This window comes from Mesoplodon bidens (genome assembly GCF_964165515.1).
Source record: "Mesoplodon bidens genome assembly, chromosome: 10".
In the NCBI taxonomy this organism is placed as follows: domain Eukaryota; kingdom Metazoa; phylum Chordata; class Mammalia; order Artiodactyla; family Ziphiidae; genus Mesoplodon; species Mesoplodon bidens.
Window position 1 is genome coordinate 105,327,855 of NC_138172.1, and position 25,766 is coordinate 105,353,620.

Here is a 25,766-nt window from a genome sequence, read left to right on the forward strand (position 1 = left end):
GTTTCATTGCATTTTTTATTGAGGTATATAATTGACATATAACATTATGTTACCATTTTTAATTTTAATGCTTTAACTTGTTCTCTTACTTGCTTCTCTATTCAGTCTCTCCGTTGACGTTTCTTCTCCTGATTTGTTTGGAAGTATCCATGAAGACTTCAGTTTGACTTCTGTAAGTAAGATCATAAATAATTAAGATGATAAATAGAAAGTAAAACGTCATTTTTTATAAAACATGTCATTATGACTGTTTCATAACTCAGTCTAAATTATTAATACTTTGTTACCACATTACTGCTGTAGCATGCTACTCTTACTTTGGAGCTGTGTTTTATTTTGTGAAAGTTTTAGTAAAAATATAATTTTGTAAATAATCCACACTTAAAAATCTTTTAGCTGAAGTTGCAGCTTAAGTAGCTCCGTCTCCTCTCTGCATTGTGTGGAGATCCTGAGTGTGGTACCCTGGTGCTTGAAAGCTGGAGAGGAGGCAAAGGACAGGCATCGTTTCTCCCCCATTTTCCCTCTTTAAACAGAGAAGCTCTGCTTTCCTCTCTCTTTTTTTTTTGTTGTTGTTAAGTTCCCTAATAGCATTTTATTTGAACACAAAATTCCATAGCAAAACTAAAACCAAATCCCCTTTTCTTTAAACACACATATATTTTAAACACATGCATGTGTTTAGTGATGATTCACACATACACTTCATCCTGTATGTAAATTTAGCTGTTGAAATTCAAACTCCAGCTATCCTAAAAAACAAACAAACAAAAAAAACAGCCCTCTCTGGTTTGTCATTAGCTTGAATGATGTGTGTGTATGTGTATGTACCTCTCAAGAAAGAAAACATGTGAACTAAATTTCCTGCCATATATAATTTCTACAGTTATTATAAGTATGAATTCCTAAATAAGGATTTGTTATATTAGGAAAAATAGAGTTTAATCAAAGTAATTTTTTTTAAAAAGCTATTGTAGGTTTAATTGTTTGGGTGACTAGGTAGATAACAGTACTGTTCATGAAGAGAATTCAGGAAAGATTAAAAGAAAGATTAAAAATTCAGTTTGGGACCAGATGTGTTGAATGAGAGACGTTCAGGTGGGATGGATGTCTAGTGGGTGATTGGACCCCAGGAGAGAGATCTAGGTACACATTTGTGAGTCAACAGTGTAAGGCCTGGGAGTGGATGAGAATACTAGGGAAAACAGTGGGAGGAGAGGAGGGCCAAATATATAAAAATAATATTGAGGGTGCCAGTATTTAAGGGAAGGCCTGAGACAAGAGAGCCTGGAAGTTCCCTGAGAAGGAAGAATCAGAGAAGGAAATCCAGGGACAGGTGGGAGAGCGCGTTTAAGCAAAGGAGTATTTAACGGTATCGCAGACTGACAGAGCCTCAGGCCGGGTCAGACAGAAGCCAGGCCTCGTGGGAGGGCGTGTGGATGGCCGAGGGGCAGCTGCCTGCGTTGGGTCAGGGATGAGGGGCAGCTGAGGGGGGCGACGTGGTGAGTTCAAACCGTTCTTCCGCTGTGAATGGGAGAGAAGGACATGCGAGGAAGTATCCTTCTCAGTGGAGAAAGGCCTTGCTGCCTGTCTGGCCAACCACGCTTCTTCTGGATCTTTTGGGACAAGCCTAATTTCTACATGACTATCTTCCCAGTGTTTGGAGCAACTGCTGTGTGCTCACACGTTCCCTTGAGCTAACACGGCTTGCTGGGCAGTGGTTCTCCTCTGAGCCCAGGACTCCCCCAGAACCACGCCTTCGCCTCCTCTCCTCTGTCACCCAGAGCCCTGCATGCTTCGCACTTGCTTCTGCTGGTCACTGGACATTCTCTGTCCCATTTCACTCTCCTGAAATTGTTCCAAAGTTGGTACCAAATTGAGTTCCTGTGTTTTTCCCCATTGGATGATACCGTGTTAGATTTGGATGATACCATGTTAGATTTGGTCCAGGTAATTGAGATCTTTTTAGGGTCTTGTTCTGTTATCCAGCAGAAAGGCACCTGTGGGAAGAAAGAGGGCTAGGTTTCTGGTTCGCTTGCTGGTCTGCTGCTTACTGACAGAAGAACCTCGGGCATGCCACGGAGGGTGGCCTGATGGCCGCATCACAGAGATGCTGTGGAGTAGCCAGAACAGTACATGAGGCCGTGGAGTCCTCAGTCTGCAGGTGCTGCCGTGGATAGGTTGGGTTGTTATTTTCAAATATATGTATTCATCTGAGTTGTTTGTCAGCTTTTGATGAGTCATTCAATTTTAAGAATTCGATTATTTGTCAGGTTTTCTTCCCACTTTTGTTTCCTGTGATTGGTTATATTTGAGGGAAAAATACACTTACTAAGAGTAAGACTTCAAATCACTCAAATAGTTTTTCCATTCTGGGGGAAGAACCATTCAGATTATAAGGGTAAAAATCAACCAGAGTTAATTAATGAAGAGGGCAGAGAAGGTGTGGCAGGCTGGGGTGGGCTGCTGGGAGGCGGTGCCTGGAGGGTAATTAAGGATTGATCGTGGGGCTGAGAGACCAGTTGAGATATTTGGGATGCCACTGCTCAGAGTGGCTGATGAAGTGTCACAGTGACTTTATGTCACATGCTTTACAAGGGCCACATAACAGTGATAGTTAGGTGTGGGCAGGAGAGGTCTGGCCTCCCCCAGCCTCACGTGTCACCTCCTGGTGCCCACCTCACGCGGTTTGAACACAGAACGTGGACGAGGAGTAGACGCCCAGCGCATTTGTTTTAGGCTTGTTTTAGCCGCCACTTCCTGTCCATAGAGTCATTCAGGCCACTGACAACCTTTCATTGCTTTGAAAGCACTGTAATAATTCCTGGGCCTTTTAATTATATTTGTTGATGACCACAAAAGGCAGCAAATCGGCCACGCTCTGCCAGAACTAAAGAGTAAATTTTAAACAAAGACATGGAAAGTTTTACACATTTTGAGGGAGCTGAATGGAATTCTTAGGTGATCCAGGCTCAGTGAGCCTAGCCCTGTGGTCTGTGCACCTGCCAGGGCCTGGTTATTCCCATCTGCCTTCCTGACATTAACCTAAGTTACCCTGATTAGTACACAGCAGCAATCAAAGTATGGGTGAGAGCTTCTCCTAGAAAGGAGTTCTGCCTTAGTTTTTAGTCAGGGATCTAAACCAAGGCCCTAAATTAGTCACAGTTGTTCCAGAGAAGCCCTCACACCTGAGGGAGCAGGGACAGTGCTCAAACAGCCCCAAGAACAGTGACAGTGCCATTCCTAGAACTGTATTTAGAAAGCCAGTTCTTCTGAACTCTGAGAGGATGATTGATTCATCAGCCTGGGGGGGTCTGGTAATTTTGATAAGAAGTCACCTTAAATAGCGGGAAGCCTGGGGAGTGTAGAATGGCGCCCTGCATGGCTGACCAGGGGAGAGTCCCCATAAGAGGGAGACTCTTCTACATAAGAAATTCTGTGAAGGCCTGGTTTTTGAAGGAGTCCATCTATGGATGACATTACAATTCTCTTCCAAGTTGTAAGAAATATATAAATTATTTTCTGAGAGATTCTACATCTTTTGGTAGTTATTTTTAAATATCCATTTTTATAGCTTTTTTTGGGTGCAAAACATATGAAGTGGAATAACCAATAAAGTGGAATCCCTTTCCTAAGAACAGCAGCTGATCCTGTTTTACTAGTTTTCTGTGTTGCATCAATCTGTTTTTCCATACAGCTGTTAAATTTCAAAAGGAATTTGAGTCAAACATTATTTGGCTCTTCAGTATGTTATGTCATAGCGAGCAGTTAGTGGAATTATAGAATTGTATTGTGTTTCTCCCTGTTACTGGAAAGAAGGAACCAAGAAAAACAAAGCATTGAATATTGATATTAAACACCAAGAGATTATAATTAAATTTAACAAGTGATAAATGTTATCTCTTAGACTTTCAATTTGTTACTATAAATATTTTTCTAAAAATTTGTTTTGGTTTTAGGAACAGAGACTTTTGATAGTCCTGAGTAATTGCTGCTACCTAGAACGTCACACCTTCCGAAATATCGCAGAACATTTTGAAAAGCACAACTTCCAGGGAATAGAAAAAATAACACAGGTAAATGGATCGTGTTAAATGGACAAGCGGTGGTGTCATCCGCTTCGTTCCCAGCTGTTTCCTCAGCCCCCCACCCCAGCTCCTCCCCGTGCCCGGTCCCTCCTTCTCACAGCTCACCTGAGTCACTGAGGTAATGCTCTCCTCTTTCTCTAGAGCAAAGCCCTCTCAAGGTTAGAGCTTTTCAAAACTGAGGGAGGAAAAGGAAAGAAAAGCTTCAAACCCAGATCTTTAGGAGTCATCTCTGATTTGGCTCCTTTTAGGTTAAAGCTTTTACTTCGAGCCAACAGCAAACCCTGAGCTTGCAGAGCCACCTCTTCTTCCTCCCTCCCGCTCCAGGGGGCCACAGCAGTGCTTCTGCTTGCCTGCTAGAGCACATGCACACACGCGTGCGTGCACACACACTCGTGCACGCGGGCACAGCTCTAGGTTGCCTTGGCTTACCTGAAAAATACATACCCTCCACTCTCCAGTCCTGCCTGTAGAAAGGTGGACAAAAATGAGTCCTGTATAAATCAATGGGGTAGTTTTTTTTAGTGTTACACTTTGTTGATTATATTTTTCAGGTAAGCAGAAAAGGAAAAAATGAAGTAATCATGTTATTATTAAGGGTTGCTTGGTTCCTGGACAAAAGTTTATCAGATTTCTAAGTAAAACTAAGCTAGAACCACTTTTCTAATGTCAGTACAGTCTCCTCAGTGCAAAGAATAAGAAAGATAGTGATCTTGTTAATCTTATAATCAAAAAGTGCTCTTGATGGATTGCATACTTTTTACAAATGATGGTTCCAGTTCATGAACTAGATTGGGATTTTTTTTTCAAAGATTGAAAATGTCAGAGTGGGTGGCTGTGTCTTGTTTTCTTGCCTTTTCGTAAAGATTAATCATCCTGATGAGAAATGTTGTGACTTAAGACTTTAGGGCCAAATGTCGAGTTTATTTCCAGAAATTTTTGTGTTGAGAACTGCAAGGTGCTGTCTTGCAGTAGAAAGTTAGTATTTGTGGAAAGTGGGCATTTTATTTTTATGCAGTAACAATAATGACACATTATTGAAGAAATCTTTTTTCATTTTAAAAATATATGAAGTGATTAGGAACTGCATATAACAAGCAGGGAGATTTTTAGGTTTTTACAAAGTTTTGAGTGGGAATTATCTGTTAGGTTCAGTTTGTATCATTAAGAAGAAGAATGAAATTGACATGCAGATAGGCTTTGATGTCCTTCCCAGTCTTTGTCCAGATGGTTCTGAGACAAGGTGATATGAAGGATCTGGGGGTGGGCTATTTTTTTGGCACTCAGAATTTGGAATTGAATATTTTGAAATCATTCAGTTGAGTATTAAAGGAATAGACAGTAAACTAGATTTATAGTGTTTGTGCCGATTCTGTTTTTTATGAGTGAATTCATTAATTTCGTATGGCAATCAAGTAAAATATATTTCTTGAATTAAGGTATAAAAGTTGCCAACTGCCACTGGTTTTCACGGTTCCTTTCTCAAATGACAGATAGCTCGGGAGGCCCAGACCCTAGAACAATCCCAGGGCACGTGGGTCCCATGAACATTGGTTATCCGTTCTCTGGCTCTGCTCTGCTCTCGGAGGGAAGTGCTCACCGAGGGCTTCTGCCTGGTGTGCTTCTACCAGACGGGCCCCACCTCTCTCAGGTCTCCTTCAGGCTGCAGGTGGGGACTTTGCCAAGGGTCCTCCAGGCATAGTTCCTTCTGCTTTCTTACTCCGCCAGGAGCTCCACCAGGAGCGGCACAGAAATGGCCAGCCTTTTCAGTCCCCTTTGTCTCGGTCTCCATCTTCAAGAGTAGAATTAATTTTTACATAGGAACAATACGTGCATAGTCACGCTTGTTAGGCGTTTATTAAAATTTAATCATCACTCATCCTTTAAAGCTAGAATGATTTTATATACACAGTTTTATTTGATGAAAATAGCTCTGTGAAGTAATCAAGGAAAGTATTATTAAGTCCATTTTTTTCATGTAGAAAAATGCTCGGAGAGGTTAATGCCTTGACCTATAAGCAGCAGAGCAAAGCAGGACTCAAAATTAAGTTGTCTCATGCTAAATCCAGAATGCTTTCTGGCCCAGCACCATACATATATTAAGATAAAGAACAAAATTGTTTCCATGAAAGCACACCAAAGGAATAGGACATGAAGCCGGGTGATGTATATCATTTCGGACTTGATGAAACAACATTAAATAATAAACATTAAATTTATCAGATCAGAGTATCAAACTCCTCTTTCCCTACAAGTTACATCCTTTAAAATAGGCCCCATTGTAGGCCTTCAGTGGATGTGCTGTTTGGAACCTGTACAGCAAGTGCCAACTCTGAGTGCTGTGTGCATTTCCACGTGCAGTGCCAGCGCCTTTGAGTTCTCCTCAAGTCCTGGAAATGTTTTTCCACTCATGCATTTTTTTTTCCTTATTATAAAAGTAAGACCTAATTATCATTTTTTAAAAAGAGAAATACTGAAAATCTAAAAAAATTTTTTTAAATCATCTATAATGCACCAAAGATGAACACTGTGTTATTTTAGTATATATAATAAATAATTAGTGTCTTATATATACCATATACCTGTGTGTATATATGTTATAAAAAAATATGAAACATTTTCCCGAATTCTGTTTACCTTGAATGTATCTTTTACTATTGGCTCTTCTGTTGTGAGCACTTTTCCATTTTTATTAACTATTTTTGTAAAGGTGAGTTTTATGGCCTTATAATATTTGTTAATGCAGATGTACCATTTTCTAATTTTTATTATTTTAACTTTTTTCCTGCTGGTTATTTTCGTTGTTGTTACTGAGAGGGGAAGATAGTCTTTGGTCACATTTCTTACTTCCTCACAGTGGATTTTTAGAAGTGGAATTACAACTCCAAAGACTCCTGGTGGAGTTTGCCAGATTGCTTTCCAGAAGCCGGTCTCACCACATTTGGCCATCATCACTGATTATAGTTTCTAATTTGATAGGTAAACATACTCTTTCATGGTATTTTCATCTGCATGCCTTTCTCCGCTTGGTAGGTTAACACTTTTTCATATGCTCATTGACTGTTTACAGAATTTTGCGTTCTAAGTGTGCACACCAGGTTAACCACAAATCCTTATTTCTTTGAGACCTTTGAGAAAGGAAAACCAGAGCTATATGGTTAATAAACCTTAGCTTGTAATTTTATTGCGGTAGCTGTAATTACATAATTCCAAGGAATTTTTTTTTTACATATATTTTAACCTGTGCCAGTCTTTTGAAAGGAATTACCTAATTTAGAGTTTGGATAATTTCAGATTTTTGACCGACTCAGGAATGTAGTCATAATGGCCATGAAAGTCTGGCATGAAATGCTTGATTGAGCTTTTATTTGAAGCCCCTAAATCTCTTTCAGGTATTCCAACATGGGGGTGGAGAAAGGACAGGGTTTTTTCTTTTTTTTTTTTTTAAATATGTCCAGGGAAGGTCCTTTACAGCAATCAGTTTTAAAGGTTTTTGAGTCACTTGAACCATGGGTACCATATTTTACATATTTGATTATTTTTAGCTTAATTGTATATAGTTCTTTTTTTTGCTGCTGTTTTTATTTATTTATTCTAGTTAAAACTTTGTTTTTTAATACAGCTTTTAAAAGTCAAACTCCATTTACAGTTATTACAAAATATTGGCTCTATTCCCCGTGTTGTACAGTATATACTTGAGACTATCTTACACCCAGTAGTTTGTACCTCCCCCCCACCACTGGTAACCACTAGTTTGTTCTCTGTATCTGTGAGTCTGTTTCTTTTTTGTTTCAGTCACTAGTTTGTTGTCTTTTTTTAGATTCCACATATAAGTGATATCATCTGGTATTTGTCTGACTTATTTCACTAAGCATAATGCCCTCCAGGTCCATCTGTGTTGCTGCAAATGGCAGAATTTCATTCTTTTTATGGCTGAGTAGTATTCCATTGTATACAGAGACCACATCTTCTTTCTCTATTCATCTGTCAGTGGGCACTTGGGTGCTTTCAAGTCTTGGCCGTTATACGTAGTGCTGCTGTTTTTTCACATAGATGTTGTTTCAGAGATGAGAGAGAAGCTCAAAGTCTGTTTGGAAAGTTGGGGACGTGCAGGGCATAAGTGAGTAAAACCATTGGTTCACCACTTGGGCAGGATGTGGGGTCCGAAGTCAAAACCTTGAACCCTGGCAGATAAAATTCAACCACTGGAGTTGTCTTTCACCCCACCCCTCTTTCCATTTCTGTCCTCATGCTGGTGCCCCGGGGCCCTCCTCAGTCTCATCTCATCTGCTCCCTCCGTCCCTTTGTCAGTGGTGCCGGTGATCTTTAACCTGCAGGCCATTCCTAGGCTTCAGATCTGTTTCCTACGAGACCTCTTTGCTGGAAGTTCCCCTGGGATATCAGGTCATTGTGTCCAAACCAAAATGGCCCTCCTCCTTCATGCCACCCCCTTTCTGTGCGTCCTGTCTCAGGCGGCCAGCTGGGCCCTGGGGGTGTTCTGGCCTCCATCTCCCGTGACGGCTGATGAGCCGTCCTCTGAACCCGTCTCCACCCCTCTGGTTGGCTTTTCCTGCTCAGGCCCGGCCCTTCATCAGCCAACCACGGTGCTTTCGCAGGAGCCTCCGCTCCCTGACGCTCTGTGCCCTAAGTCCCTTCGCTCTGCATCATCCTTCAACTCCTGTCTCAGATACAGGTGTCTCGTCCCACAGAGAGCCTCCTGTGGCATGGCCCTGCCCTGTTCTCCCAAAGCACGCACTGGTGAGGGCCTCTGCCCTTCTCGTGATGCTTCCTTCAGATGCTGGAATCGCATTTGACACCTCGCATTGTGACTAGTTTAATGTTGGTTTGCTTCTTTTCTCAACCAAATTCTTTTCAAATATTTCTATATGAAATGTTTTATCCCTACAGAGGAATAGCTCTTGTGTAGATGTGAATTAGAAGAAATTGCAGCTGAAGAAATGCAGTGTCGTGATCAGGACCCTCGGTGCACATTTGCATCACCTCCCTCCCCTGTAGAGAGTCACTTCTGCATTTTGTGGTTCCTGATGAACACGTTGTTTACTATTACCTGTTTCTGAGTTTTAAATAGCATCAGTGGGATCATAGGCATGCATTTTTCTATGACTCCTCTTTCTACTCAGTACTGTTTTTGAGGTTTATCCATGTTGCTGCATGTAGGTTATGCTAATTTGTAAAATAAATTAGAGTGTCTCCTTTTTTCTTCTTCTGAGAGTTTATATAGAGTTGGAATTACAGTATTTGTTATCTGAATACTTAGAAGAATTCTGGTAAAACTTTCTGGGGCTGTATTTTCTTTGTGAGACAGTTTTTAATGACTGGTTCATTTTCTTTAATGGTTAAAGAACCATTCAGGCTTTCTGTTTCCTCTTGTTAATTTGGGTCATCTGTGTTCTTCTTGGACTTTGTCCATTTTGCCTAAATTTTCAAATGTATTGGCATAAAATTGTTTTATAATAGTTCCATATTCTTGCAATCTCAACTGCATCTACAGTTATGACCCCCCTTTATACTTAATGTTGCATGCTTAATATTTTAGTCTTTTTTCCGATCAGCGTTGCCAGAATCTTTTCAAGAACCAGCCTCTGTCTTCACTGATCTCTCTTCACATCCTTGTTTTCTGAGGCAGTAACTTGGGTGCTGAGCTTAATTGTTTTGTTTACACAGCTCACTGATTCCAAACCTTTCTCCTTTTTCATATGAACATTTAAGACTATGAATTTCCCTCTCTCTAGTGGTGTGCCGCATGCTAACACATGGTGTTCTGATTGTTCGGTTTGTATTTTCCAATTTTAATTGTGCGTTTTCCTTTGACACACCAGTGTGTAGAGGTGTGATTTTAAATTTCCAAATTGAGGGAGCCGTTAGTTTCCATATTGGGAGTTAGTTTTTTCTTTGTTAGAGATTTATGACTTAAGTGTTCTGATGTCAGAATATCATGTTTTTAACTTCGTTGAAACTTGCTTTGCAGATGATACATGGTGAGTTTTCTTAAATATTCTACCTTGCTTGAAAAGATTGTCCTTCAGTTTTGAATACCAGGTTCCATTTGTGTCTGTTAGACCCAAAGTGTGTGAATTGTTCATATTTGTTCCTTTTGTTTGTTTGTGTGGTCTTTAATCTGTCCATTACTGAGAAAGATGTAGTACAGTCTCTTTGGCTACTTTTTAGATATTTTCTTCACCTCTAGCATTCTGTAGTTCAACTATGATGTGTCTCATGGTATGACTTTTTTTTTTTTTTTTTTTTTTTTTTTTTGCCTTTTTCCCTTGACTCTGATTGACACTTTTAAGCAGTCCTGGAAAATTCTCAGCCATTACCTTGTCAAAAATTCTCCCCTGGTCACTCTTTTCTCCCTTCAAGAATTCCTGTTGGATCATATCAGACCTTATATTCTCCATGTCTCTTACCTTCTTCTTTCATGTTTTTTCCCTCATCTTTAAATACTCTGTAATGATTAGGAATATTTCTTCAGCTCTCTCTTCTCATCCACTGCTGCTTCTGTTATGTCTAATCTTGCTGAAATTTGCTGTCTATTGACATTTTATTAAAGTTGTTTTTCATTTCCAGAAACTCTTTTTGGTTTTTGTTACTAAGTCAGGGAAAACAATTAACTTACTCTGGAATAGTACAATTTGAAACATTATACCAGTGTAGGAGATGGTGGTGGTAAAGTGTTTTCCAGTGGCCCTCAGATGGTTCTGTGTAGGTGGCCAAGTCAGCTGCAGGCTATAGTCAAGTAAACGGAGAGGGACTTTTGCAGTCGGGTGAAGCCTGGTTAATGGGATGTGAGCTGGTTAACTTGATTATAAAAAATTCACAGAAAACGAACAGTTGGAGAATATATAGATCATAATCAGTCACAGGTTAGAACCACGGCAGAGGGAAGATGAGGAGAAATGGCTCCCGACAGCACGTCCAGGTGGTCCTTCTGTGTCAGAGTGACAGGATGTCCTGCTTTATCACAGCTTGCTTTTTTGTTTTAATAGTGCCACCCCTACTAGGGATTAAAGGTTTATTTTTTAAAATTAACTATTTACTTGGCATTTATTTTGTCCACATTTGACAAGTTATGGTTCAGTAACGTGAAGGAATGTCAGTTCACTGTCCCGCCATCTGTTTGTAAAGAATTTAAAATATATTAATTTGACTGAAACTAGTAATCCAGATTCACTTGCCTAGAGATTCTGATTATAGTTTGACGAGTTTATTTCTGTAGAGCTGGCTCAGTTAAATGCACTCTTTCTGTCATCTTTGAAATGAAAATAACAGGGCTTTTTTCCTGCTATTTTTTTCTTTCTCAGAAACTTATTTTTTTTAGAAGTATTCCTTCCAAAAAGTTTTTTAAATAGTAAACCAGAAAATTTAAGTTGGAAACATTAAATCACAACAATGAGATGATTTTACGTTTTGTTAACTATTTTGAGTGAGCTACAGACCCTTGTGTAGACACCGGGGAAGCAGGGCATCCGCCATCCGCGTTCTGTTCCTGGACGTGCCCCCCGTGACCACATGTGACATCAGAGCACCTTGACCTGCACATTGCTGCCGAAGAGAGAGCTGGTAGATCATCACAAGCCTCTAAAATGCTGCCTCCTAACACACTCCATATTTCTCCACGTTATTACTGGTTGTTGAACTACAGTTGACCTTGAACTACGTATGCACTGGGGTTACGGTGCTGACCCTCCACCCAGTCGTGTAACTTAGAGTCAGCCCTCCGTATCCACCCTCCCTGTCTGCAGGTTCGTACAGTACGGTAGTATTTACTACCGAAAAAAATCCACATATCTGTGGACCTGCACAGCTCAAACCTGTATGAGAACACCTATTTCTAATTACATAACTGTTGAATTAGCACCCTTTTTTCCCCTTTTCCATTAGAGACGGCTAGCCTGGAAGCCGTCTGGCCCCACCTTCCCTGAGAAGCTTTTCAGCCCCTTAGTAGTGCCCTGGTCACTCTTGCTCCCTCTGCTTCCTTATCAGCCACATTCCGTGAACATTGTCTTTCGTATGTTTTCTCGTCTGTCTGCCCTACTGGACTGTGGTTTCCTTCCTAACAGAGCTTTTTTTCACGTAACTTTCATCCATCACTCTCAGGTGGTGGGTTCATGATAGACAGACCCCATCCTTGCATTTCAGATAGGGTCAGGTGAACTCAGCTGCCATCTGTGCTTCTCAGATGGTATGAACAGGGCATTTGAAAAATAATAATCATAGCTGCTAGCATTTATTATGTATTTTAAATGTGCTACACAAGGCTCATAAATTATCATTTCTAATCCTCACAAAAAAATTTATGAGGTGAGTATTGTTGATTCTCACTGTTCCATTTGCTTGGTACCTATCTGTGCATACATTTATTTTCAATCTTTTTTCTTACATTGAGATATACCTTATATACAGTAAAACATATAAATCTTAAGTGTATATAGATTGGTGACTTTTTGCACAGTACCCACCACCCAGATCAAAATATAAAATGTTCTCCTTGGGCCACGTCCCATGCAGTGGGACACTTGCATGGGCACCCCTCTCACCACTGTCTGACTTCTGTCTGCACAGGTTAGTTTCACCTTTTCTTGAACTTCATGTAAAGTGGAACCATAAAATTTGTAGTCTTCTGTGTCTGGCTGCTTTTGCTCAGACCTAATCATTTCTGAGCTTCAGCCAAATTGTGTGTCTGTTACTAATTTATTTCTTTTATTGCAGAGTTTAGGTAACATTTTGCTTACTCATTCTTGGTAATGGGCTTTGGGTTGTTTCCAGTTTTAGGTCTTTATGAATAAAGTTGCTGTGGGCACTGCTGTAAAAGTCTCTCTGTGGACATTTGTACTCTCTTATCTTACATATATACCTAGGAGTGGAATTGCTGGTCATGAAATAAGTTGATAGAACCTCTGAGTATTCCCAAGTGGGGATATCCTTTACACTCAGCCAGCAACATGTGAGTGTCCGGGTGCCCCACTTGCTCACTACCACTTCACATTCTGTTTTATTTTAGCCCATCTCCTGGCTTTTGTTGACGTTCCCTGAAAAACAGTGATGTTAAGCATCTTTCTTATGCATTTAGCTGTTCATATTCAGGTACCTTCTTTAGAAGTGCCTGTTCAGTTCACTTGTTCATTTGTTAATTGGATTGTTTACCTTTCTATTAGTGATGTTAGAAATCTGTGTACATCTTTATCGGATATATATTCTTTGAGTAGAAATTTTAAATTTTGATGAGGTTTATCTACTTTTAAAAATGTTTAGTGTCTTTCATATCCTGTCAAAATCTTTACCTGCTCCAATGACCTGAATTTCTTTTTCCCAGAGGCTTTGTAGTTTTAACTGTTATCTTCAGGGAGGTGATCTGTCTCTTACTGAGTATGTTACATTGTGTTCATTATTACTATAATTATACATATACTATGATAGCTTTATAGTATGCATTGAAAGGACAGTTGTGCTCTTTTTTCCTGGTATCTTTTCATGCTGTATTGTATGGTCTACGACCTCTAGTACAGTCTACTGCCGGCCCCGACCCTGCATTCCCCAGATTCTCACTCCTCCCATGTTGAGGGCTCGGCCCGCCCCCTCTGCAAGTCCCTGGCCCCTGGGTGCTGGTGAGACCAGGCATGGACGCGCAAGGCTGACACTGACCCGCTCTTCCAGCAAGAACTAGTTCATGTGGGCTGACCTTCTTGTGAAGACGGCCCCTGGTCTATACAGAGGACTAATTCTTATCTTGTTACACAACTGCACTAGAGTGGTCTTTATTACTGAAAGTAAAATAAAAATCTTGCCTTTTTGTAGGAAGTTGGTAAAAACTGTTAAAATCTACTGAAGTATTTATTTACATTGTTTTACTTTTTTCTTCACCCTCAAGAAGACAGCTCATAATTACTCTTATTTGTGTTTATAGGTTAGCATGGCCTCACTGAAAGAGTTGGACCAAAGACTCTTTGAAAACTACATTGAACTGAAGGCAGACCCCATCGTTGGCTCCTTAGAACCTGGAATTTACGCAGGCTACTTCGACTGGAAGGACTGCCTGCCCCCGACAGGTGGGTGGTTTGAGGTTACTGAAGTCTCTAGGTGCATCCAGAGGGGTAAATATGGATTTCCTTTTCTCAGTACAGGCTGAAGATGCTTTTCTCTGAGAGGTTGATTTAAATTTTTATTAGCTTACCCATTTTTTGATAGCTTGGGGTTATTAGTACTTAAAATGGTTAAAGATATTCTTAAATTCCAGAGAATAATTAATTACACCTCATAATGTGTGATCATCTCAGTAACGCACACTTGCTTCCTATGATATTTCTTTACTGCATAGAAATAATAGACTGTGAGTGACAGTTTTATGCAATGACCTTGCAACCTTCATCAAAAAATTTACTTAAGACGTTTGGTCACTTCTATGGAAGACCCAATTACTGATGCCAAAAAGGTGAATTATACAAGGAAAACGTATGGGAGTAAGATGATTATAATAATTTAGCAAAGAAAATTCAACTGGAGAAGGATGACTGACAGTTCCAGTATTATCGTTTTGACATCAAATGAAAATCACTTAAATCACTTCATAATATGTATTTTAGAACTAACTATTGCTTGTTGAATGAAATAAACTTTTTGATTGATCAAATAGTTGTTTCTTTGTATGAAGTACTGTAGAATACATAAAGCCAGGCAACCTACTAACATCGTTATGTCGATGTAGCATGACATGGAAATGGTTCTGTTCATATTAGACGTCGGTTCTTCGAGGCGAGTGTGGCTGTACCAGTGACCTGCTGGCAGGTTGTTACCTTCATTCTTTCAACTAATCGTTGTGATCACCTGTCATTTTTCTTATGTGATGCTTTTATTAGATGGTGATAACATTGTTTACTCTTTAATACCTTTGGTTTTTATTGTTATTTTTCATATTAGGGGTAACGATACAGTGATGCCAAAATTCTAAGCTAAGAGCCAGAATCATTAAATCAGTAATATTTTATGTGACTGCAGGTATTTAATTCCTGAAATCACCGTCTATAGACATACGAGCCTTTGCTTACAGCTGACCATAATTGACCTTTTTCCTGTAATGCCATTACTCTTGTGTACCCATGTTTTTCTGTGTCCAAACTGGATTACAGTTCACATCCCAAATATATCCTTTTACAGTTTAAGTCAGAGCCTACCAGTAACTTGCTTAAAATTTTTATGGCATTTTCCTGCTCACTCGTGATAAAATCCACAGAGCGGGCAGCGCTGAGTCCGGCACCCGACCCCTGCGGCCCCTCCATCCGCCTCCAGCACACTGGGCCTCTTGTGGCCCAGACTTCCCACATCCTCCTCCAGGTCCTTCCCTTTGCTTAGACAGTAATCCTCCTTCATGCGTCCTTTTGTCCTCAGGCCTCTACCTAAATATCAGGACACCAGCCATCCACCTTGCAGAGGTGACACGGCCAGTGGAGAGTAGGCATGGCATTTTAGATTTAACCTGTGGGAATTACGTGTATTTTATGTGTAAGATCATTATCTACAAGGGAGAAGGCTGTACATGTGGTTCCAGCACCTTCCTTTGTGTTGGTTGAGCTTCTTAAGGCCAAATCCGTGAGGTCGTGGGTAGTGGTCAGTTATCCAAGGTGGGTGATGGAATGCACCTTCTGTGTAAGCCGGGTTCCTGACTCCACGTGAACAGACCTCTGGAACTTCTGAACTCAACAGCCTCTGGAACTTTTGATCTACCATCCTTTTCAAAACTCTTGGGCTAGATGACTTTGGGAGTTTCAATATCTTTGGACTTTAGGAAGGTAACATAGTGCACATACCACATATTATGTTATATCCCCAGTAGAGATCCCTGCAGAGAAATAGGTGAATATTAGATTAGGAGTGATAACAAGATCCTTATCAGTTCAGGTGAGACATGCCACCACAAAAGTTTATCACGAATTTGCAAATTCACAAACAGAGGATCTTGCCTCCCGGGTTCTGTGTCTCCCTTGTCTAGACTCCGGCATGGTGCGTGGTGCCTGCTCGTGAAGATTTGTTCAGTAACTGGGGACCCCTTGCAGCTCCCACGGAGCCATGCCCGTGTCCTCGCTGCCCCCCTGCCTCACTCCCGGCGGGCCCACGCCTGCTCCGCTCGGGGCCCCCTCCCACGCAAGTGCTTTCCCAGGAAGTTCCCCTGTGTGAGCAAGGTTGTTTTAGGGTCCTTTTAATCTCTCTTGTAACTCTTCAGTACACGAACGTAATAGATGTATTTCTGTATCTGTTCTTTATTTCCCTGTTTTGGGGAAATTTTTAAACAAAGATGTGAGGAGATTCCTTTCACATTCCCAGACTTCTCATCATTTAAGTTTTTTATAGAGCAGTGACTGAAAGGTTCAGAATTCCAAGGGTCAGATTGCTGAATGTTCTTCAATAAAATCTCTCCATTTTCTCCTCAAGGGAACAATACCCAGTAGTCAGCTGTGGTCTGTGCTTGGCCCCTAGCCTCTGCAGACCAGCCTGGCTGTTGCTTCCCCTTGGGGGCCTCTCTCCTTCCCCTGTGACATGTATGAATTACCTCACATGGGCCCTGCTGCACCAAGCTCTTGTGCAGTTAACCAATCCCCAGTTCACAAATGAAGGAGTCGTTATACAGCAGGCCCTGCACACGTGCACACATGTGTGCACACACTCGCACATACGTATGTACACATGCACACACATGCACATCCTAAATGTTTTAACTCCTTGCAAACGGTTTCAGTCATTTGTGTGCCTAACCTGTGCCTCACCTATGATTATCACTTAATACTTATTACCATCTTCTAAATTTCAACTATCCTAAGACAGACAAAGTACTTATTATCTCCTGAGGATCGGGGGGCGGGTGGCTAGGACAACAGGCACTGAACCCTAAGCTCTGGTCCCCCTAACTGTACTCACAGCCCCGTCACACTCCTCTTTATAGCCCAGCTTCAGAAAGTCGGCTGGGTGGTTCCTCAGAGATTCCATGTGAGGCCCCATGTCCTCTCGTGTCCTCCCGGCATCTCCGGCACCCCTGCGACTCCACCTCTGTGCCGTGGCTGGGTCCGTGGACATGCTCGCTTTTGTGTTCCGTGATCGGAGTGCTCCCAGGCTGCTCCCTCTCCCTGGGAGAGATGGCCCTCCTGCGGCCCCTGTGGTCCCACAGCTGGTGGGTGGCCCTCAGTCTCCTTCCCGTGCCTAGCCTTGCACCCTGGCGTCCCCAGGACACTGGCTTCCTCTGGGCTTGCTAGTCTTTCCTCGGACTCTGCGTGGTTTCATCCACTGGCAGGAGTGGCTAGTGCCTCCAGTGTCCACGTCTGCAGCCTGATCTTTGGTCTGAGCTTCAGGTCTCCCTCCCGCATAGACACATTCACTCCCCCGGGACATTCCACACCCTCCTCACCAGCCAGGTCAGCCGGGGTTCCCGCTCCTCTCTGTGCCCTGGTTCTGTGGCCACCACTCTCAGCTCCTACCAGGATGCCCCGTGTCGCCTGAGCCCCCACCTGTCTTCTTGTTCCCGGCCGCTCACCTGTTTGCCAGGCCCACCCGCCGCTCCCCTGCTCAACCCTCAGGCCACCCCTCGCCTCAGGCTCAGACCTACCCTCTGGGCCGGGCGCTACCCACTGTTGTCCTGCTCCCGGCCCTTCCCATGCCTCCTCTGGGGGCTTCCCTGCCCCCCGCCCCCTGGCCTGCTCTTGAGTCCTGCATGTGGGCGGTCACTGTGCCCGCGGCTCCTGTGCTGCGAGCTGAGGTTGGGAGTTCACAGGTTACAGCCTCAGTAACGTGTGGGTCATGTCTCAGTTTATCTTCTGAGTACTTGCTCTGTGGTTCACAGTGATTGTTCTCAGTTGTTTTTCCGATAGGAAAGTAAATCGCGATGTTCTCGTTTCCATTAATCTTCTTGTTCACTTTTTAATAATAAATAGTACACAGTGGGTGTTCATATTTGTTTAACCGAAGTGAGCATGTTAGCACTTGCTTCCTGTGGAAGCTTTGTGCGATCCCTAAATCTTGAGCCATTGCATTTGAATTAAAACACGCACGTCAGGGATACCTGACACGTGAGCAGTTCTGCGCAGCGTCGCTGTGCTCTTCAGGGACAGTTGAGGTGTGTTTGGCTCAATCCTTGTGAGGACAAGGGTGTGGGAAGGGCGGGCAGTGCCAGGCTCTTAGGGTCTTGGGTCCCACTGCCTCCAGGTGGGTGACTGACTCAGACTATCCAGATCCTGCCTTGAAGGGACCTGGGGTCCTTTCTCTGCCACTTCCCATCTTCCCAGCCCTCGGCGTGAGTGATGATGTATACAAAATGATGTCATCATTATCGGGGCCACTTTTTATACAAAATTAAGCTTCTGCTGGCCTTGTGGCATTGAGTCCTGTGGCTCTGTCTTTCAGATAAACTTCCGGAACAGACGCACACACCACTGCTTTGTCAGCCATTCATTTACCATTTCTCTGGTTCCAAAGCCTCTTAGAAATTGTTGGTTTTGGTTTCACTTTTATAAACCGTATTTAGTTCTGTTCTTGGTGTAGCTTTGACTTCGTGATCCCCAACTGAACCTCAGTCTCGCATAGTCATATAGCGATTTTTAGTTTCTTTAAAGATGACTGAAGTTTTGAGACCTCGTGTAAGGTGAACAGCCAAAATAGTTTGACTTCAGTCTTCCAAAATAATTTCAATTAACAACTTTAGTATTATCCTTAGAATTTTCATCTCCAAAATTTCATCCAAAACTGAATTTTACAAATCACGTAGGTAACCGATTGTTTATTGCTGTAGTTAGCAATAAGTTTAGTTTCTGATACTGTTTGTGGTGATTTTTAAAAAAAATCCAGTTGATTAATTTCATGATTCAAGAAGAGATATTCGTTAAAGCCATAGCTATGCTTTTTTTTTTTTTTTTTTTTTTTTTTTTTTTTTTTTTTTTTTTGCGGTACGCGGGCCTCTCACTGTTGTGGCCTCTCCCGTTGTGGAGCACAGGCTCCGGATGCGCAGGCTCAGCGGCCATGGCTCACGGGCCCAGCCTCTCCGCAGCATGTGGGATCTTCCTGGACTGGGGCACGAACCCGTGTCCCCTGCATCGGCAGGCGGACTCTCAACCACTGCGCCACCAGGGAAGCCTCATAGCTATGCTTTTTTAATCTGACAGTTGGATATTTAAATTATCACCTCTTTATTTGTATATATGGCAGGAAAGATTATTCTGGTTAGTTCTGAGTCACTTAACTGACTGTGTCGTTATTATTATCTGCAGTTATTAAGAGCTCTGAGTATTTGCATTTGATAGGTTTTAGCTAAATTGAGAATAGTCTTAGTCTTCATTTACAAATACACATGGAAGTTCATATCTTTAAAACGTATTAAATAAGAAAAATAATCTTTCTTAAAACTTTCTCAAATATTGGTGTTCTATCTAAAAGGCATTCAAGTTTACATATATTCCTAAAGATACTTAATAAATGAATTTAAAATTAACCATTTTTATAAAGGTAAAGTACTTAACTGATTTTTAACTCAAAAGGCCTTTTTATTAATTGTAGTCATTGACATTATCAGGAGGAGGGAAGACATTTATGTCATCGGTGATGTGCGTGAGTGGAGTGCCGGGTGTTCATGTGGTCAGCCGACTGCTTGTGTGGGATGCATGGAACCCGGAGCAGAACGATTTCCACATCAATCGTATGTCAGATCCAGTATTTGGAATACTGAGACGACTCGAAGTCTGTAATAAAATATTCCTCTCGTGGACAGATAGAGAATTTGCTTTTCATTCACAAATTCAGCTAGTATTATCAAGCCTGTTACATCCGAGGCACTCTACATGTTTCCCGAGTTGTTCCTGCTTCCAAGGTTAAAATGTGGTAGAGAAGCTGAGGGTGGTGCTGCGTGTGAGGTGAGATGGTGGCTCTGACCCGGGGGAGTTGGGATGCACCCGTGTCCCCCCTCAAGTCATGTGGCCTGCTCCCAGTGGCACCAAGGAGAGCAGGGCGGGACTCAGGAGGGACCAGCACTGCCCCCCGCCCTGTGGGGGAGCCCTGGCACCAGCACTGCCAGGGCAGATCCCGAGACCACGTTGTAACCTTGGCGTCTGTACCTGTGGTGTGTGCTTCTCTGTTTGTTATGGGGTGGTTGGCGGTATGTGTGAGGGCAGGTGTTTTGGTGAAAAAGATCACAGCATGAGGTGGCAAAAAAACTAAAATAGATCCGTCGTTCTCTTGTGATTTTTATATCCATTTATTTTTTTAAATTATATCATCTTGGAGCCCTTGAGGTATTTTTTTAATCCTTTAAAGTTAAAATCCAGTGCGTTATTGGGGGAGGAGGGAATGTGAAAAATAACTTCTGTGCTGTTCGTTGACCGCCTGATCATCTCTTATTTAAGTTATCATCGTTCTTTGCAGTTACCTAAAGAAAATATATTTCCACTGCCACGCGAAGAGTATCTTGATTGGTTCTTCTATGTTTTCTTCCCCCAACACTTTTCTCCTAATACTCTTGTGATTTTAACTGGATCCTTGTATTTGAGCGAGCTAACTGCACTTACCTCTAACTAATGGCACTTAGTTAGCATGAAGAACTCTGAGGCAGTGGCCAGGCTGCCTGCCACTCATCTCATCAGATGAGCACCTCCATTTAAACGTTCATCTCATTAGTTGTTAAACTGTAACCACGCCTAGGGAGAATCTTTTTCTGAAAGTTCTTGGGGAGTTTGCTAAATGCTGGAACACGGCTGTTGCGACCCTGCTTTCTGGATCCTCCTGACAGGTGAGTCGTCGTGTCCGGTATCAGGGAGGAGGGGAAAGAAGGAACTCCGGCCCCATCGCTGCCTCCGCCTGCACAGAGGTAAAGAAGGAGAAACACCGTCTGGATCTTGGGGCCTGGGGAGTCCCGATGAATAACCATCTTCTTCTCTGTCCAAATTTCGAACCGACTGAAGAATAAGACGCAAGAGTCAGCAAGTGAGAAGGCCGGTGCCGGAGGGTCAGAGTGAGAGCCCAGCCCCTCCAAGAAGCAGCCCCTCTGCCTGCTCGCCACCTCCCAGGGGCAGGGGTAGTGAAGAAGCAGGGGACAAACCCCCATGCACTGCTGACCCCGCCAAAGGTGGACGGAGGCTGTCCCTCCCTCTGGGAAGCCCCACTCAAACCAGAAGGGCGGGGAGACACCGTTCTCCTTTAAAGCACCAGACGTGAACTTCCAGCAAGAGGTGGCTGGCTCTGGGTGTGCGGACAAGAGATAGGGGCTGATTTCAGCAAACAAAATTGTTTTGTTCCACTTATAAACAAGGAAGCAGAATTACTTCAGAATCTAAATATTAATTCCTATTGCAAATAAAATACTGCGGCCAGCAGTTCAAGGGTCAGTTACAGAGACGGTCTGTAGAAAAGGAGGGGACTCAAAGACGTCTTTTCCTCCGCAGCCCACAGCCTGCCTCTGGTTTCTGGGCGGGGGCGCCCAGCCCTCAGGGCCTCGCCCCCTCCCACGCTCCCCTTCAGCCCCACCCCACTGTCTCCAGGCCCCCAGGCCACCCCCGCTCCATGCCCGCAGCCCTCGGTGGTGCCCAGCACTGGGAGATCCTTCCCTGACAGACTTGGTCCATCGGTTGGTGAATGAGAAACACCTTGGTGGAAATTACTCAAGCAAGTAAAATACTAATTCACAGTTCAGTTTTTACCCTGGTAGGTATTTTCAACAGAATGTCAGATTGAATTGTCTCTTAATTCAGCTAATGTTAAAGAAGAGAACTTTGGTTGATTACATAAGAAAACGGTTACTAAAAATAACATGTGGACTACCCTATTTAGAAATTTCTATTATTTAGAAATAATTAGAATATTATAAAATTTTATATCTGTGTATAAAATGAGGAAATCCTAACACCAAAGGCCTCTGAATGTCATTTCACCTTTCCAGAACTATTCTGAAGACTGAGGCGTGCAGAATTCTGAGGGCGCCTTTACGAGCGTCACATTCTTGGTGCCGTTCGTTGGACACTCTAGAAATCTCTTCTCGAATGTGGGACCCAGGTGGTAACACCCAGTGGCGCGGCTGTCTGTCTTCGACGGGTTCCCTGCGCCCTTGTCAGGGGTATCACATCTGCTTCTGATCGAAACAGATGCCAGTCACGTGAACTCCACCTTTGAAGAGAGACATCCAAGTCAGTAGTCTTTCCCGGTACTGAACTTCTCAGAAGGAGTAGTTTTCTCAGTTCCTTGGACTGTGTTTCTTAATTTCATTTAAAACATACTGTCAGGTAGATATTAATAAACTTGTATTTCATCTATTTATGAGAGAAAAGCGATTTTACATTTTTCAAAGGAGGACGGTCCTAGTCAGTCATCTTTTTTTAAATCACACTTTCATCATTTAACTTCACCTTTTTCCCAGCCATTTTCTCCTCTTTTATAAGCAGTTTCATGCATCATTGTCAGTGCTGTGAAACCGTTTATACAATGCTTCGGACATTTGGTTACAGTTTGTCTGCATTTTTCAGTAAAGCTAAATGTTGGCTCTGATGGTATTTAGTGTGAAATGTATTAACCTTGAGAGGACCTGTGGCCCTACATACTTTCTTCATTGCATGTTTTATCCGTTGAAGTATTTATTTTATTGTGTCTTAAACTGATAGCTGTTTGGCACCAGGGTAAACTAACGTGCTGTTTTGCAAAGGCCATTGTTTAAACTTATTTTGGACATTCCTAGACATTTATCACAATAGAGCAGGGAAGTGCAGCTCCTGACCTCGTGGCAGCTTCTGCAGGGCCAGTCTTCTGCCCCGTCCTCCAGATGAAGGATCATTTCATCTACACACAGATCAGATAAGGACTGATTTCTTTAAAAACATAACCTCAGTACCATTATCAGATCTGGAAAAAATAATAATTCATTAATTTTAGCAAATATCCAGTCAGTGTCCAGAATTCTAATAAGAGCTTTATTTTAGATAGTTTGCTCAGATCAGGATTCTGTCAAGGTCTATGTGTTGCTTTTACTTGCTGTGTCTCTTAAGTTTTTTTCTTTTTTCCTTCTCTAGGGCCCCCTCTTCAGCTTATTTCTTGGCTAAATCAGGTGGTTCTATAGATATTCTCACTTTCTGGATTTTTCTTATTGTTTCCTCATGGTGTCATTTCACATGTTCCTCTGTCCCTTGTGTTTCCTATGAACTTGTGGTTAATAAAGAAGCTTCATCAGTTTCAGGTTCAATTTTGTTTTCTGCCACCAGCAGTTCATTTGATTGTCTCCCTGTTTCTGATATTAAGATTGAAAACTGGATTCAAGTGTTATCAGCTTGTTCCACCCTTTAAAATTTTGTCATAAACTTGTCATCTAATGGTTTTAGCACCATGGGTAATTGTTGCCATGATCTGTTGTTTCCTTAGAGATTGCAAACTAATGATGGGTAGCTGGAGCACAGAATTAAAAAAAAATTTTCATCAACTCTTTAGTTACTCTGAAGTACAGTTCATACGGGAAAGGCAGGATAAATGTTTGATTTTTCTCTTTATTTAGAGTTTTCAGAATAAGTTGGTTCCCTTGTGGTTTTTTTTATTAAAAGTGATGAACAAGGTGTTTTTTTAATTATCTTCATTAATTCATACCTTGAGCATATTTCATGAGTTTCAATTCATTGTCATAGTCACTGTTGTTTTAATAATCAAGCTGTTCCCTCTCTGGCTGGGAGGGCCCCCCACCATGGGCCCCGGGCCTTCCCTGCTTTCTGTGGTCCAGTTGTCCCACCCAGTGTGTGCCTTCTCCTCCCAGACGTGGAACCAGCCGTTGGATGGCAATGAAATGATATGAAATACAGAAAAACTTCCTCTCTCTTAACTTTCTTCTGCTCTTTCCACATTGTGTCTCTGTCCTTCCTAGGGGCCCCCTGGCTTTTTTGTAATCCCTCTCACTCTCGTTAAGTCGCACCCAAAAGTCCGTTGCTTGTCCATGATTGGACAGGCACCACATTACCTGGTGGCTCTGTGTCCCAGTGGTACCGTCGCTTCCCTTCAGGTCGCACCAGCTGGCCTGTTGCTTAACGTCACATTCCTGCCCGATGGCTCATGACGGGCTGTGTCCCCTCTGGCCAGTGAGGCCTTAGGAAAGCTGCATGGATATTCTGTAATGACGGGTATATGTCCTATGGACAGTGTTAGGGATTTTTTTCCCTCCCTTCACCTGATTTTGTCTGATTATGACCTAAGAGTCTTCTTCTAAAACTCGTTTACACACTTCACAACTGTGTGTGCTGTGGGAAACAGCAAGGTAACGGATACTCATATGTATCCTACCATTTTGGCGTTGCTTTCTTCATCCCAGCTATTTTATTCCCTGTGACCTTGGCTGCCTTGGAGGTTAATGCTCACTCTGAACTTACAAGTATTGGTCTTCAGACAGTCCTGTGTGAGGAGTTTTAAAGGGCGCTGGAGGGTCTGCCTGTGTTCTGGTCTCCGACTCGGGGCATGACCTGAGAGCCAGTGAAGGCCCAGTGCCCGGGCACAGGGAGCTGACAGCTGGGCCGGCCCCTCTGTTTGGCCACAGCCCAGCCAGCAAGCACAGCGGCACCACTGGGGGCGCTGACAGCTCGACCGACAGGGCATTGGGCCGTCATTTTCGTGAGTTTAGCCTAGATGTTGTAGCTCCGTTAATCTCCACAGAACCAAAGCCATGGCTCATACTCCCCTAGTTCTGATAAAGAAGATGGCTGCAGAACACTGATTAACTTTAATGCCTCTGCTCTCGGCGTTAGCTGCGGGTTTTAGTGGAGTGCTGTAGTAGTCTCAGTGTTTGGATGGATGGGGTGCATTGGTAGCATAGTGAGCAGACAACTCCAAATTGTTGCTTTAACCTGAAAATGGTGGCAAGTGTTCACTTTCCCAGTTACTTAAAACATTATTTATCACAATAGAAAGCTGAGGTTCATAGGATTCCAAATGTTGTATTTCGACTTCTTAACACAAAAGTGCTTTGATGTATTAGTCAGTGGTTAACAGAATCTAAGGGACTCCTCCACCAGACCGACCCTCACGGCCCGGCCCAGGTCCTGTGCGCCCGGGGAGCATCACGGCCTGACCGTACCGCGCACCCAGAACCTGCCAAGCTTGCTCTCGTCCAAGAGAGGAGGATGCACACCTTTTGGGCTCGGTGAGAAAACTAAACCATAGAGCAGCCTTGGGACGCCTCACTTCCTCTAGCCTGTCCAACCAGGGCTAGAAATGCCGTCTCTGTCTGTGTCTCTCCCAACACCAGGCAAAAACGTCCGTAACCATCTTCCCTTAGTAACAAGCAGCAGAGGCCGACCGCCCGTAACCACTTGGAGTGCAGCTTAACGATCAGCCATTTTGATGGCTGTTTATTCTGCACATTCCGGTGGGAAACTTGTGAGTGTGTGTTTTGTTTTTTTGTTTTTGTTTTTGTTTTTGTTTTTGTTTTGCGGTATGCGGGCCTCTCACTGTTGTGGCCTCTCCCGTTGCGGAGCACAGGCTCCGGATGCGCAGGCTCAGCGGCCATGGCTCACGGGCCCAGCCGCTCCGCGGCACGCGGGACCCTCCCAGACCGGGGCACGAACCCGTGTCCCCTGCATCGGCAGGTGGACTCCCAACCACTGCGCCACCAGGGAAGCCCGTGAGTGTGTGTTTTTAAAACAATAACGTCTCAAATGTTTCCTGGGAGTCCACAGTAGAAAG

At 42.9% G+C, this 25,766-nt stretch overlaps 1 protein-coding gene across 5 annotated transcripts in view; it reads left to right on the forward strand.

Moving 5' to 3' along the window:
- Positions 1-25,766, forward strand: part of EXOC2 (exocyst complex component 2) — a 155,895-nt gene that overhangs the window by 105,801 nt on the left and 24,328 nt on the right. For all 5 annotated transcript variants that reach the window (XM_081247054.1, XM_081247053.1, XM_081247056.1 and 2 more), the window contains exons 21-23: positions 106-172; positions 3,957-4,073; positions 14,008-14,149. In XM_081247054.1, the coding sequence (XP_081103180.1) occupies positions 106-172; positions 3,957-4,073; positions 14,008-14,149 (326 nt within the window). The remainder of the gene's footprint in view (positions 1-105; positions 173-3,956; positions 4,074-14,007; positions 14,150-25,766) is intronic.